Source organism: Eriocheir sinensis, chromosome 1, assembly GCF_024679095.1.
Source record: "Eriocheir sinensis breed Jianghai 21 chromosome 1, ASM2467909v1, whole genome shotgun sequence".
Lineage (NCBI taxonomy): Eukaryota > Metazoa > Arthropoda > Malacostraca > Decapoda > Varunidae > Eriocheir > Eriocheir sinensis.
In genome coordinates, this window is record NC_066509.1 from 14,543,445 (window position 1) to 14,558,444 (window position 15,000).

A 15,000-nucleotide genomic window follows, 5' to 3' on the forward strand; every position below is an offset into this window, starting at 1 on the left:
CGTCTCACTACGTTTTAGCTGAAGGTAACAATTAACATTCAAATGAATTGTTATTCCTGATAATAAATTTATAATTATTCGTCAGACTATTCTAGGAATACAAATACTTTGCAAAAGTATTCGAATGAGAATGAGAATAGGTAAAGTTGAAGGCATACGCTCTAGCTGCGCATGGCCGCGGTGGTCATCTCTATCACATTGGCCCTTGAGACTGTGGTGGGTAATAACCCCTTACCCCGGGACACAGGGTCAGTGTGACATCCAGGTAACCAATTTACCTTCCCCGGGTTTCCCTAGGTACGTATTTATCGAACAGTCCGAAAGGGAGGATGAACAGCTGGGTAAGCTGCACGCCAACTTCCAAGGTAGGGATTCGAACCTGGGCCAGCGCATTCCTAGCTAGACACGCTAACCTCTGCACCACGGAGGCGTTAAACGAGCAAACATTTATTTATGATAACAATCATTCGAATTCAAATACGAATACTAAATTCGAATGTATTCGAGTATGAAATACTCCATCCCTGAATAATTGGAGCAGCTACATTAACATCAGACGGAGGCAGTTGGAGAACGTTGGGAAAGGCCTTAGTTTTGTAGTGGACTAATACTGAATGATGATGATAGTAATGATGTTTTTGTACGACAGATGTGGTGGTGGGCATTGTGGTGTTCAGCGTGGTGGTGAGCTTAACGTCCGCGTCCTCCGGCCTCGCCTCGGAGGTGAGCGATAGGGCTTGGGAGAGGATAGCAGCCTCCGTGGCCATCTTCCTCACGCTGGGTAAGTGTGTGTGTGTGTGTGTGTGTGTGAGTGGGTGGGTGTGTGGGTGGGTGGAGGGGTGTGCGTGTGTGTGTGTGTGTCGGGGGGTGTGTGTGTGTGTGTGTGTGTGTGGGTGTGGGTGTGTGGGTGTGGGTGTGGGTGTGTGTGTGTGTGTGTGATTCATTTTCATTCCTCCTGTTTTTTTTCATTGTGTGCCTTCTCTCTCTCTCTCTCTCTCTCTCTCTCTCTCTCTCTCTCTCTCTCTCTCTCTCTCTCTCTCTCTCTCTCTCTCTCTCTCTCTCTCTCTCTCTCTCTCTCTCTCTCTCTCTCTCTCTCTCTCTCTCTCTCTCTCTCATTCCACGTTCATTAGTGCATTTTTTAACTCGACAGTCTTTTTTATTTTCACTAATTCTAACCCTTCCCTTCCCCCTTCCCGTCTCTTCCGCTGCCCCTTCATTCCGACGCACATGTGGCCTGTTAAATTTTAATGAGCGGGTTTTTTTTTTTTTTTTTTTTTTTTAACATATACGGTTTTAATTATTTTTTGTGCCTGTCTTTTAATACACGACCAGAATTTTTTGTCAATTACCATGCCCTCGACGCAACCATATTTTAATAGTATTTCGTTTGATTTTGAAAACTGGTTATAGATTTGTTTTGGGTGGCAGGGGCAGGGGAAAGGGAATTCGACTGTGTTGATGTACGATAATTTAGAAGTGGGAGTAACTTTCTTTTCATGTAGTGAGAGAGAATGAGAGAGAAAGAAGAAAAAACATATACAAAAACAAAAACATACTACAGTCGGTTTCACGAAAGCTGGCGAAGATTTTCCTTCAGGAGTGGACTCACGTACGTGGCATCATTGCTTGAGTGACGACCTCTGCGCCGCTCATTGGCTGTTGTTTACTAGATCTAAGCTGCGGCAATAGGCGCACCTAACATCACCATATCCGATCCAGGATTCAGTACGTTTCCTAACTTATAGGCGGTAATTTTATAATTGTATTTCGTAAGGAATCCTTATAACCCAAAACTAACTAAAAATTTTGAGTATTCTTTTTTTTTAACAGAACATTGAATAAACAATAAAACAATAATATAAAAATACGCTCGTATTTTATACAACTGTGGGCCGAGGCAGCAGCGCACGCCATTTTGCGGGTATCAGATACCTTAAATAAGCATATTTTTCCTGCCCAAAGCACGTGATGTCACTTATTGTTACTTCGTGAGCTTTCATAATTATCTATTTGTGTATATTTCATGGAGGCATAACTTAATTACTACTTTCAGTTTTACGAGTGACACGAATTTGTGATTGTTCATCACAATAGAATTTCACTCAAGTGAATCAGACACCATAGAAATATTACCAGTGTGTGTATGAATGAATACAAAGATGAGCACATACTTTGATTTAACTCCAGGATGTCTCGTGGACCAATTATAAATAAAAACAAAAAATCCGGATAGGCTACTCTTTAGCCCACTATCATCGCTCGAGGCACAAAAAGAGTCCCTCCACCAAGTTTGTACCCACTAACAGGCACACCGCCTGTTAGTGGGTTTCAAGGTTGGGAACTCAAAATATAGATTTTTTTCAGTGTCGTTTTTTGCGAGTTTATTCGATTGTTTACCCTTTCGAGTCTGTTTTTAAGCCCGGTTGCTCATTACAAAATATAGCCCTTTCATTTTGCCGTCAATTTTTCTGTAGCCCCAGAAATAAGGGAGTTATGGCGATTCGCACCAAAGCGGTTGATTTTCCAAAATTCGCGGCTTAATGACAAGGGCGCCGCAAAATCAAAAGAGTCCGCGTCCATTACTTGAGATGTCACTGTTCTTTTCAATCATCTATTTTCCAGCAGGTAAGCGAGCATCAACAAAATTAGGTCACTATCCAAGTAAAATGTAAGGAGTTCAATCTCACGTTCACGAGAGCTGAGGAAAGCCATGGCGAGGTCAGATACATGAATGATCAAAAACATCTGGAGGGACGTTTATTATACACACCCTTCCCTCTGGCGTGGCCACGAACGTGTTTGATCGTCGACGTGCCGCAGGTCTGCCCGCGGTAGACCGGCGGCCAAACGCAGGCTGACCTGCTGCAGTCGCCGGTCGAAGAAATCGAAAATCGTATATGGTCGCCGGTTTACCGCGGTTTACCGGCGGTAAGCCGCCGGTCTGCCTGCTGTACACCGGCGGTTTATCGCCGGTCCCGGGAATATTGCCCATTTTGCCGGCGGTCAGGTCCTGATTGGCTTATCGGGAGTGATCGGGGAGGATCGGGACCGGGACCGGGAATGTGTGCGAGCCGCTTTAGGCCCGCCAGGTCTGGTGGAACCGACTATAGGATAGATATTCAAACATAATTTCAGCCTATTCTAACCCCTTTAAGCCCCTCACTCCCATCACTGAAGACATCAGGGCTGGTATTCTCCGACACTTCCGCCTCTCATACCAAATATTTCCAAAGGCCAAAAGGGAGATCAGTCGAGTTCTAATGAGTCTTTTTTAAGGTCATGGTAAAGAAGGATCAAACTACCACCAGGGTCATAAAACTACCCATGGAAATGCTCAAAACTCAGACGAAAACATTGTCGAATATGTGAGATTGGGCACCGAAATATTTAATAATATGACCCCAGATCTCCAGTTCAGCCGCAAATGTTAATAATTCAGTAGTCTGGAAGGACGTGACAGATGGTTCCCTCTTCTTACTCTTGTTTTATGGTGTCCGCTTCTCACATCAAAGGCCGAAAAGGAGATAATTCGGTTTTTACGAGTGTTTTTTCTACGTTCCTGGTACAGAAGCTTCGTCTAACTACCACCAGGGTCATAAAACTACGCATGGAAAGGACCGAAACTCCTAGGAAAGCCTTGTCAGATGTGTGCAAGGGCGCCGAAATGTTTAAGAATTTGGCCCTAAATGTTGTACTGGTCGTGGGTGAGAGTGAAGGCCAGGGACAGACTTAGGGAAGTGAGGCGTTCAATAGTGCACGTAACAACTGCTGAGTAACTGAGAGTGAAAACGATAAGACAGAAATTAAAAAGACGAACAATGATGAGAAAGGGATTTATAGATGAGAACCCAAATACTTACTATGGGACAAATACAAATGTGAAAAAAATATGAAGAAGAAAAGACGAAATACAGGTGTTCAATAGTGCCATTAAGAACTGTTGGATTAATGAGTGAGAACAAATGATGAAAAAGAGAATTAATAGAAGAGAACCCAAATACTTAAGAAGAAAAACTATAAACGTGAAAAATGTAAAGAAAAAAATACGAAGTACAGAAGTGATAAAATGCGACACTTAGGCTGGTATTACAAGACACTTTGCCATATCACCTCAGCTATTTCTAAAGGTTAAAGAGGGGATCAATCGGGTTCTAATGAGTGTTTCTTTAGGTTCATGGTACAGAAGAAGGGTCAGACTACCACCAGGGTCATAAAACTACCCCTGGAAATGCCCACAACTCCTACGAAACCCTTGTCAAATATGTGTTCTTGGGTGGCGATATGTCTTTTAATACGACTCTTTGCATCCTAATCAAGGCTCAGGGTACGTGCAGTGAGGGCAAGGAATAAAATGAGAGGTGAAGTGTGTAATCCAGCGTTGCTAAATTATCGTACTCTGAACTTTGCATTTATCAGTTTTAGGCTTCAAAACTCCATCCAGCGATAATCCAGCGTTGCTAAATTATCGTACTCTGAACATTGCATTTATCATTTTTAGGCTTCAAAACTGTCGTAACCACACAAATAACGATAGAAAATTAAAGTAATCGTTAAAACTTAAATATTGACGGTTTCATTCTTTTTTGCTAGAGTTATCAGTCAGAAACTAAGAAAATGCAATGTGATGAGTACGATAATTTGGCAACGCTGGTGTAATCCCTGGAGTGCAAGTAAGAAGTACATCTTGATCCCTACACGTGAATACAGTCGACATGAACTCTCGTACCGGAGGAAGGATGACAGATGTGCGATAACGATATCCACAACAATCCAGCAAGTACTCGCGTAGCAGAAAATATGAAACCTTTTAGACAAGTAAATCACTCTGTCTTCATTTTGGGGACGAGCGTGTTGCGGGACTTTAGTGTGTGTGTGTGTGTGTGTGTGTGTGTGTGTGTGTGTGTGTGTAGGGGGGCGGGGCTGACTCTTATATGTACCATGAACTATGAACCATAACTGCTTTCGACTTAACTTCTGGAGTCTTGGAATAAAACTCACCTACCAGATTAATCTATTTCAGGTTCTCGCTCTGCGTCATCACACCCCAGGAAAGAAAAATAACATAAGTGATTATATGTCTGAGTGTAATCATCATATGATGTTGTTGTTGTTTTTTAATATAAGTGGCATCAGCTTTTCTTCTATTTTGAGACACGGGAAAGGTCGCAAGTCCAGCACTCGCCGAGAATTCAAAAGCTACGTATATCCTGCTGGGATGAATATCTCTCACGATAGTAAGCTGAAATGACCAACTTGGACACTGGCAGGAGCAATGGTATAGTGAAGAGACGAATGACAGAATCGAAAGAGACGAATGATGATGATGAGAAAATAGCTATAGATTGAAAGACAGAAAGACAGACAGACGAAGTAGTCGCCGGTTTGACAAAAAGTCATTCCAGCGATGTCCCATGATTCTGCATAAACATTTACATTAATGACAAAAGACGGAGTATATATGAAAACAGACGAAGTATAGATAACAAAAGGCAAAATAAAAATGATAAAAAAGCACTTGAAAAAGGCACGTGATACAGTTGAAAGAAGAATCATGGGAAGAATTAAGGAGACGAAGCATACATGCCCAAAAAAGCGTGAAATATAGAAAAATGAAAAGGCAAAAAGATGAGGATGAAAACGAACAATGATAAAGCTAAAGTATAAATTAACTTTTTTTTTTTTACACTAAAGGAAGTAGCTCAAGGGCAAAAACAAATGAAAACATAAACCCGCTAAGCATTGCTCATATAGAGGTAAAGATGAGTGGCCAAACGAGAGGTCAGTTTCGCGTGGAGAGATGTCTTGATAGTCCCCTATTGAAAGAGGTTATATAAGTGGTAGCCAGGAGGAAATACTGACAAAGGAATGCTGTTCTAGAATTTACCAGGCAGTGAACGGGATGAAAGAATGAAGATGATGGTTAACTCTTCCATAAGGGATTTGGAGAGTATAGGGGTGAGCTTGAGTATAAAGTTGAGTGCAGCGAGGCTGCGGAAGGGGTGCAGGCATGCAGTTAGCAAGTTCAGAAGAGGTGTCAGCATGAAAATATCGATAGAAAAGAGAAAGAGAAGCAACAATGCGAGGGAATTTCAGAGGTAGAGAAGACTGTCAGTAAGAGGAGGGAAGTTGATGAGACGAAGAGGCTTACTCTACTCTGTCCAAAAGAGCTGTGTGTGGAGCCCCCCATCATGAGATCCATACTCCTTGCGAGGGAGGACAAGACCCTAGTATATGGGCAGCATCTGTGAGAGGGAAAAAATGGTGGAGACGGTACAGAACACCCAACCTCGAAGAAGCTGATTTCAAAAGAGAGGAAATTTGAAGTTTCCAGTTGATATTTTGAATAAAGAATAGACCGAGAATGTTTATCGTAGAAGCAGGTGACAGCTGACTGTTGTCGAGGAATAGGGGATACTTGTTTGGAAGGTCGTGTCAAGTTGACAGGTGGAGAAATTGAGTTTTCGAGGCACTGAAGGACACCAAGTTCCTTCAGCCCCAATCGGAAATCAAAGCAAACTGAGGTTAAGCGTTCTGCAGCCTCCAGCCTAGAATTATGTCATTTCTGTTGGGAGGGTCTTCTGTCAAATGATGTTGAGTAATACAGAGTTGAGTAATCGGCGTAAGAGTGGATAGGCCAGTTTGTTTTGGAAAGGAGATCATCAATGAACAACAGGAAAAGAGTGGAAAGTAGAACAGAGACCTGCGGGACACCACTGTTGATAGATTTAGGGGAAGAACAGTGACTGTCTACTACAGCAGAGAGATATGGCCAAAGAGGAAACTGAAGATAAAAGTACAGAAAATGGGATATAAACCGTAGGAGGGTAGCTTAAAAACAAAGAATTGTGCCAGACTCTGTCAAAAGCTTTGGAGATCTCCAAGGCAACAGCAAAAGTTTCACCAAAACGGCTTTGAGAGGATGACCAAGAGTCAGTTAAGAAAGCAAGAAGATCACCAGTAGAACGTCCCTTGCGGAACCCAAACTGGCGATCAGAAAGTAGGTCGGAAATTGTTAGATGTTTAAGAACTTTAAAAAGCTTTATATAGAAAGACATTAAATTTTAAGTAAATTAGTTTGGCGGTAGTTTGAGGTTTAAAGCGGTCACCACTCTAAGGCACTAGCTGTATGTAGGCAAACTTCCAACGGGAAGGAAACATGAAAACATGGAAACATGGAAATGAAGGCAACAGAAAGCCTATTGGCTCATTACGAGGTTGCCCGCTTTGGTGATTTAATCTGCTCGACAGCCACTTGGGGCCTGGGGAGCAGATGAAAGCACCTCGACATTGAGGAGCAGATGAAAAGCACCTCGATATTGAGGAGCAGATACAAGAACATAGAAATACAGGGAGACTGGAAGAGGACGAGTGGCCTACACAGGGCAGCCCCAGAATCCCCCCTAATACTCACGATGGGTGAGGTGTAGTTTCAGGGGCACAGGTGGAGGCTTGATCCTCGTTTTACCGGCGGTACTAGGCACGCACCAGTAACCTGTCACCTTACTGCACCCACACCTCATTCCACCTGTCATGCGGACATTAACCGTTGCTTTACTCTATTGTTGACTTACGCTACTTGCAATCTAGGTTGTGGGGGAGAATTATATGAATATAGGTTGAGGTCTTGCTGCAATCTGCCTGAAAACATGCACCTCAATATTCAGTTCACTCCTGACGCAGCGAGGTGACGGTCGATTCTATATTTGAAGGAGTTGATGGCATTTACTACTTCTGAAGGAAGATTGTTCCAGTGACGAATGACTCGGTTTGAAAAGAAACTCCTTCCGATGTCTGTGTTACATCGATTCGACTGAATGGGCAAGCCGTTATTTCTAGTTCTTAGGTTGGTTTGCAGTTCAAAGAATTTGGAGTATTCGACGTTATTGAAGTTTTTCAGATACTTGAAGACTTGAATCATATCCCCTCGCAGGCGTCTTTTCTCCAATGTAAAGAGATTGAGTCGCTTGAGTCGTTCCTCGTACGGTTGAGCCCTTAAGGTTGGAATCATCTTTGTGGCGCGTCGTTGAATCCTTTCCAATAAATCAATGTCCTTTCTGTAATTAGGAGACCAGAACTGTACTGCATACTCGAGGTGCGGTCTTACCATGGAATTATACAAGGCTAGCATCACGTCTGGCGTTTTACACTCGAAGTTCCTCGCTATGAACCCGAGCATAGTGTTGGCTTTGTGGTAGATGTTGACAGGCAGAAACAAGAGTTTGACAAGGCAGGGTGTCAGTATGGAAGAACATTTTTTAAAGACAATAGGAGGCACCCCACCAGATCTTAAACCTTCTGAGGATTGAGGCCAGAGAAGACAGAGAAAGCATCGATCTTAAGAGTTGAAATAACAGGCATAGTGGAGTCAGAGGGGAGATGAGTAGGAGGGATATGCCCTGGATCGTCCAGAATGGAATTTTTAGAGAAAGTCTGAGCGAAGAGTTCTGCCTTAGAGACAGATGTAACAGTGGTATCGCCATCAGGACTAACGAGAGGTGAGAAAGATGAAGAAGTAAAATTGTTAGAGATATTTTTGTCTAGGTGCCAGAAGTACCTGGAAGAATTAGAGAAATCAAGGTGTTGGCATGAAAAAAAAAAGTCAAATTATGGCAAAAGAAAACAAAGACGATTATTAACGCTGAAATTAGCTCTAAAGATCATAAAAAAAAGCAATGGTATAGAATTGAAAAAGACGCGTACAAAACGTAACAATCAGCGGGATCGGCCAACACTACACAATATTAATTACACGAGTGATCACTTTCTTCGAAACTCGTTACAGCAGAAGCACTTACTCGCGCGCGCAAACGGTGAAAGTATGAGAAGAAATTTATATTTATGTTTATGGCAGCGGGATAAACAATTAAATCTCCACCTCCTCCTATTCCTCCTCCTCCTCCTCCTCCTATTCTTTCTGCTCCTCCTTATCTTAATTCCCTTCTCATTCTCATTCTGTATCTACTTCTAATCTATGTTTTTTTTTATTTTTTATCTTGAGCTTCATTTTTCTCCTCCTCCTCCTCCTCCTCCTCCTCCTTCTCAACCACCTCCTCCTCCTCCTCCTCTTCCTCCTCCATCACATTCACTCTCACTACCTCCTCCTCCTCCTCCTCCTCCTTCTCCTCCTCCAACTCCTCTTGCGTTGTCTGTTTTCCTCTTCTACTCTATATTCTTTTCCTGATCGACATTTACCTCCTACTACTCTTCATCCTCATCCTCAGTCTCTTTCTCCACTTCCTTTTACTCCTCAACCTCCCACATCCCACCTTTTCTTCATCTCCCTCTCCTTTTCCTCCTCCTCCGTCATTCCTTCTACCTCTCCTATACTCCTCGCTCGGGGGGATTAAGGTTGGGGAGAGAAAATTAGCTACTCTACGATCAAATAATTGGAAAAGGCGCAAGATGGCAGGTTATTGGTCTGGTTATGATGCGAAATGATGGAGTTTGGGTGTCGATTTTTGTTTAGTTTTTTTTTTCATGGCCACTTGTCGGTTCTTCTTGTGTGTGTGTGTGTGTGTGTGTGTGTGTGTGTGTGTGTGTGTGTGTGTGTGTGTGTGTGTGTGTGTGTGTGTGTGTGTGTGTGTGTGTGTGTGTGTGTGTGTTGTGTGTGTGTGTGTGTGTGTGTGTGTGTGTTGGGGGCGGGAGAGCTCATCTACCTTCAATTCTCCTTTATCAATCTTTTCCCTTACCTGTTGATCTCTCTCTCCTACCTGCCAGAACCCACTATTACAAACGCCATCATCACCTCCTTCACCACCACCTCCATCATCATCACCTCCATCATCATCAGAGCCCCTATATTGCTCTCCTTACAAAAGATCAGCATCAAAGATAATTTATACATAAAGCTCTTAGGCTCTCATCCTGTAGTCTTAATAGAAACAGGATGCCACGTTTTTTTTTAATCCTTTTTAAATCTCTTCTCTTTATAAATAGCTGCTGAACTGCCTTTTAAGCCCTCCCCCCCCTCCTTATTTCCCCTCCCCAAGATAAGGATCGGGTTATTATAGTCGTTAAAAAGACTCAAACTTACGAGGCTTCAAAATTGGTAGGTCTTTGCTTTCCTTGTTTCTAAGGGCGGGGGGGATACTCTTCACCTCTTCGTCCTCTTCGTCATGTCGTGAAAGTGAAATATGAGGCGCCTTGCCCCTGTTGCAGCAAATAAAGCGAACAGAATGTTGGGCTTCATTAAAAGAAACTTTTTATTCAAGAATAAAGATGTAATGCTTCCGCTCTACAATAGTTTAGTCAGACCCCACTTGGAATATGCGGTACAATTTTGGTCTCCCCACCATGCAAAGGGCATTGCTAAATTAGAAGGTGTTCAGCGTCGGGCAACAAAAATTATCCCTTCCTTGCGCAACAAATCTTACGAAGGAAGGCTTTCCACCCTTAACATGTTCTCTCTCGAAAAACGTCGCCTCCGAGGAAAACTGATCGAAAGTTTTAAAATACTTAATGGTTTCACGAATGTAGACAAATCAAAATTGTTTATGATCGATGACACTTTGCGAACGAGGAACAATGGCATAAAACTCAAATGTAAACAAGTAAATTCAGACTGCACCAAATTTTTCTTCACCAACGTTGTAGTGCGAGAATGGAATAAGCTCCTACCTTCAGTGGTCCAGTGTAACACGATTGACTCCTTTAAAAACAAGCTCGACCGTCACTTCCTAGAACTTAATATTAACTAGAGTTGAAATGCAACGTTTTGGAGCCACCTAATTAATGTAGAATCACTTAGGTTTAAGGACAGACCACCTAGTCTGGACCATGGGGTCTGTGTGGTCTGATTTTCTATGCAAATCTATGTAAATCTCTCTCTCTCTCTCTCTCTCTCTCACACACACACACACACACACACACACACTTTTTAAGGATCCCCTGGCTTCCGAAATAAGTACTGTTGATTTACATAGATTTACATAGAAAATCAGACCACACAGACCCCATGGTCCAGACTTGGTGGTCTGTCCTTAAACCTAAGTGATTTTACATTAATGAGAAGACTTCAAAACGTTGCATTTCTACTCTAGTTAATATTACGTTGAAGGAAGTGACGGTCGAGCTTATTTTTGAAGGAGTCAATCGTGTTGCACTGGACCACTGATGGTGGAAGCTTATTCCATTCTCGCACTACAACGTTGGTGAAGAAAAATTTGGTGCAGTCTGAATTTACTTGTCTACATCTAAGTTTTACGCCATTGTTCCTCGTGCGCGAAGTGTCATCGATCAGAAACAATGTTGATCTGTCTACATTCGTGAAACCATTAAGTATTTTAAAACATTCGATCAGTTTTCCTCGGAGGCGACGTTTCTCAAGAGAGAACATGTTAAGGGTAGAAAGCCTTTCTTCGTAGGGAAAGCCTTTCTTCGTAGAAAAAGCCTTCCTCTCCCCATTCACTTTGCCCCCTCCTCCTCCTCCTCCTCCTTTTCCTCCTCCTCACTCCTGACCTCCTCAAAGGGACGGACGGTGACCTTGCCGCTCCGGCACCCACACCTTACACTTGCTCTACGCACCTTGTTTTTGTAAACGACGCCATGTTTTTGTGCATCGACTCCCTGTGTGTTACATTTTAACGTCACAACTTCCGAAATCCGTTCATACACGTTTTAAGTGGCCGTTACTTAAATAGGCACGTACGCCTTCTCAGGGATCGAACGATTGATTGTGCTTGTTATGGGAAATTGTTACGTCATTCCCCGCACTTCCTACTCCTACTTCCTCCTCCTCAACCTCATACTGTGAAATTCTGAGCCAATCACATACCTCCTCCTCCTCCTCCTCTTCCCCCTCCCACCTTCAAGCCTCCTCCTCCTCCCACTTTCAAGCCTCCTCCTCCCACCTTCGAGCCTCCTCCTACTCCCCTCTCCTTCCTGCTGTCTCCTCCTGCCCCACCTTATCATCAGAGCCTGTACCCGCCACCACCCTCCCTACTCCTTCCAACTCCCTTCCTACCCCATCCACCTCCCTCCCTACCCCATCCACCTCCATCCCTACCTGCTTACAAGTGGACCTCACCAACACTCCCTCTTCTTCCGCTCCCCCTTCCTCCTATACCACCGGCACCCTAGACTCCTCTCCTATCCTCACCACCACCACTCCATCTTCCCCTTCCACCTTCAACACGACCTCCACCTCCTCCTCCACTTCTGATACCACATCAAACGCCTCCCTCCACACCTCATCATCCACCCTTCCCCAACCACCCACTACTTTCACTGCCACCACTTCCAAACCCACCCGCGCCCACGCTCCCTCTTGTACCTCACGCCCTTCCAAAAGAACTCACAAGACCATTCTTCCAGCTGTCATTTGTACGAACCAGACGCTATTTCCTGGCATGGACAAACTGACTACTAGAGTCAACTTAGTTGGCGACAGTCTGATGAGGGGCCAACTTACGGATTTTTGCGGCCGTAATACATCGACTCGGAAGAGATACTGCATACCAGGAGCCAAACTGGACGATATTGAATTAGCTGTTGCTGCTGTTTCAGTAAGCGCGAAGAAAGACACAGTGTATCTGGTCCATGCGGGAGCTAACGACGTTCAGTCAACTCGATCTCAGGACCTGGTGTCAAAATACTGTCAAGTCATCCGGAAATACAAGACAAAGTCCCCTCACATCATCGTCTCTGGGATTCTACCGAGAGTCAATACGTTCACCGGATTTAACAGCAAAGCATACAGAGTCAACACTAGTCTAAAGCAGTTATGTTACGATGAAGGCTTAGCGTTCACAAACGGCTGGGATCACTTCAATGAGCGCCCAGACCTGTTTCGCGATGATGGCCTCTACATGAACGAGGTTGGTTCGGCGCGGCTTGGAAGGCTCTTGAACGAGGCAGTTGAAAACTTTTCGAAAAGCCTTTCAAAAAACTGCAGGCGAGGGCGGGGCAAAGGCAGCCCTTGATCAACCAACCCGTAGCGTCGGTGCGGCTTACAAGAAACTGTGTAACCAACGACGCCTCCGACAAGCGAACTGATACAACTCGTCGCGGCCAAAACAGGAGTCACATTTCTGTTTTGTACACAAATGCACGTAGTTTATTACCCAAAAAGGACGAAATTAGGGCGTATATTGCAACAGAGAAACCAGATGTGGTAGCCATCACAGAGACTTGGGCCAACTCTGCATTTCTAATATCCGAACTGTCGTTCCCGTGGTACGAAAGTTTCCACAAAAATAAAAAGCACAAGAAAGGAGGAGTAATTTGCTACGTAAAAAGTACGCTCCCTGCCATAAAAATAGACAAACAGGACGCAGAGACAAACGATTCCGTCTATGTGGAAATAACCATAAATAATAAGAAACTAACACTTGCAACCGTATACAGGCCCCAAAAACAACAGGCAGCCGACGACACTGCCCTGTGCGAAGAGATTCACTCTCTCACACAAAGCAAAGAAGCAATAATAATTGGGGACATTAATTGCTCTAACATTGACTGGGGACTGATGACTGGAGATCAAGAGGGTAACAGGCTTATAGAAATGGTGGAAGATTCATTCCTCACTCAAGTTGTAACTCAACCGACAAGAGAAAACAATCTGCTGTGAAGTTGGTGAGAAACTTAATGGTTGCGATCACCACTTAATCCGTTTTAATGTCAACATGAGTCACAAACTCGTAGATAATCCGTCAGTGATACCATATTATAAAAAAGCAAATTTCAACTTAGCCCGTGAACTGCTTCCCACTGCGACCTGGGACCAACTTAACCTCACCGACAGTACAATCGACAACGCATGGAACGTCTTCAAAGATAAGCTTTTGGAGGTAGAGAAGGCTTCAGTGCCTACGAAGTCCAGGCGAGTAAATGGTGCCGTAGATCCACCGTGGATGACTAGCGCGCGAAATCAAGACCAACTCCAAAATATTCTTCACATACATCAGATCGAAAAAGAAAGTAAAATCCAATATTGGTCCCCTGACAGACGAGACCGGATCTGTAACTCAGGATAGTAAACAGATGGCCAGAATTCTCAACAGTAACTTCGCATCCGTATTCACAGTCAAGGACATCGAAACCATTCCCGATGGCCCTGACCCGCCGAGGGGGATCACGCCCCTGGAAACTGACTCAATATGCGACCAAGAAGTGAAAAAGTACTTGGATAAACTCGACACGAACAAGTCAGTGGGACCCGACAACTTGTCCCAGCGGTTATTAAGAGCTTAAAGAGCAAATACTTCAGCCACTCACTAACATATTCAACCGGTCAGTACAACTGAACAAAGTCCCAGAAGACTGGAAGATGACGAACTTACCACCGATTTTCAAAAAAGGAGACAAAAGCGTTGCATTAAACTACAGGCCCACAAGTTTGACATCAGTGGCAGGCAAAATGTTCGAGGAGATTATTAGAAACAAACTTGTCAAGTGTCTAGAAGACAATAATATAATCTCCGGCACCCAGCATGGCTTCAGAAACAAGCGCCCCTGCTTAACGAATATATTAGACTTCTTCTAAGGTATATATAAGAACTGGGATGACCACATCCCCAGTGATGTTATATACCTGGACTTTCAGAAAGCCTTCGACAAGGTACCGCACGAGCGACTCCTTAAGAAACTGCACTCGACAGGCATTGGAGCCAATCTGATCGCGTGGATAAGAGATTGGCTCACCGACAGAAAACAACGAGTGCTACTCAACGGACAGCCTTCCGATTGGCTTTTAGTCACTAGTAGAGTGCCTCAAGGGTCAGTCCTGGGACCCATTCTCTTTATAATATATATCAACGACCTAAAATCAGGACTGAAATCCACAATATCGAAATTTGTTGATGACACCAAGGTGGGTGGAAAGGCCCTCACAAAGACCGACTGCGAAATCATTCAGAAAGACCTCAATCACATTATCGAATGGTCGGAAAAATGGCAAATGTCCTTTAATGTTGACAAATGCAGTCATGCACATTGGTTCCAGAAATAGTAACCACACATACATCATAAATGGGAAACCTCTACAGACAATGTAGAAGGATC

At 43.8% G+C, this 15,000-nt stretch overlaps 1 protein-coding gene across 1 annotated transcript in view; it reads left to right on the top strand.

The window, feature by feature from the left end:
• LOC126999665 (uncharacterized) overlaps positions 1–15,000 on the top strand; it is a 35,705-nt gene that overhangs the window by 11,280 nt on the left and 9,425 nt on the right. Inside the window, exon 5 of the mRNA XM_050862793.1 lies at positions 650–781. Coding sequence (XP_050718750.1) covers positions 650–781 — 132 coding nt within the window. The remainder of the gene's footprint in view (positions 1–649; positions 782–15,000) is intronic.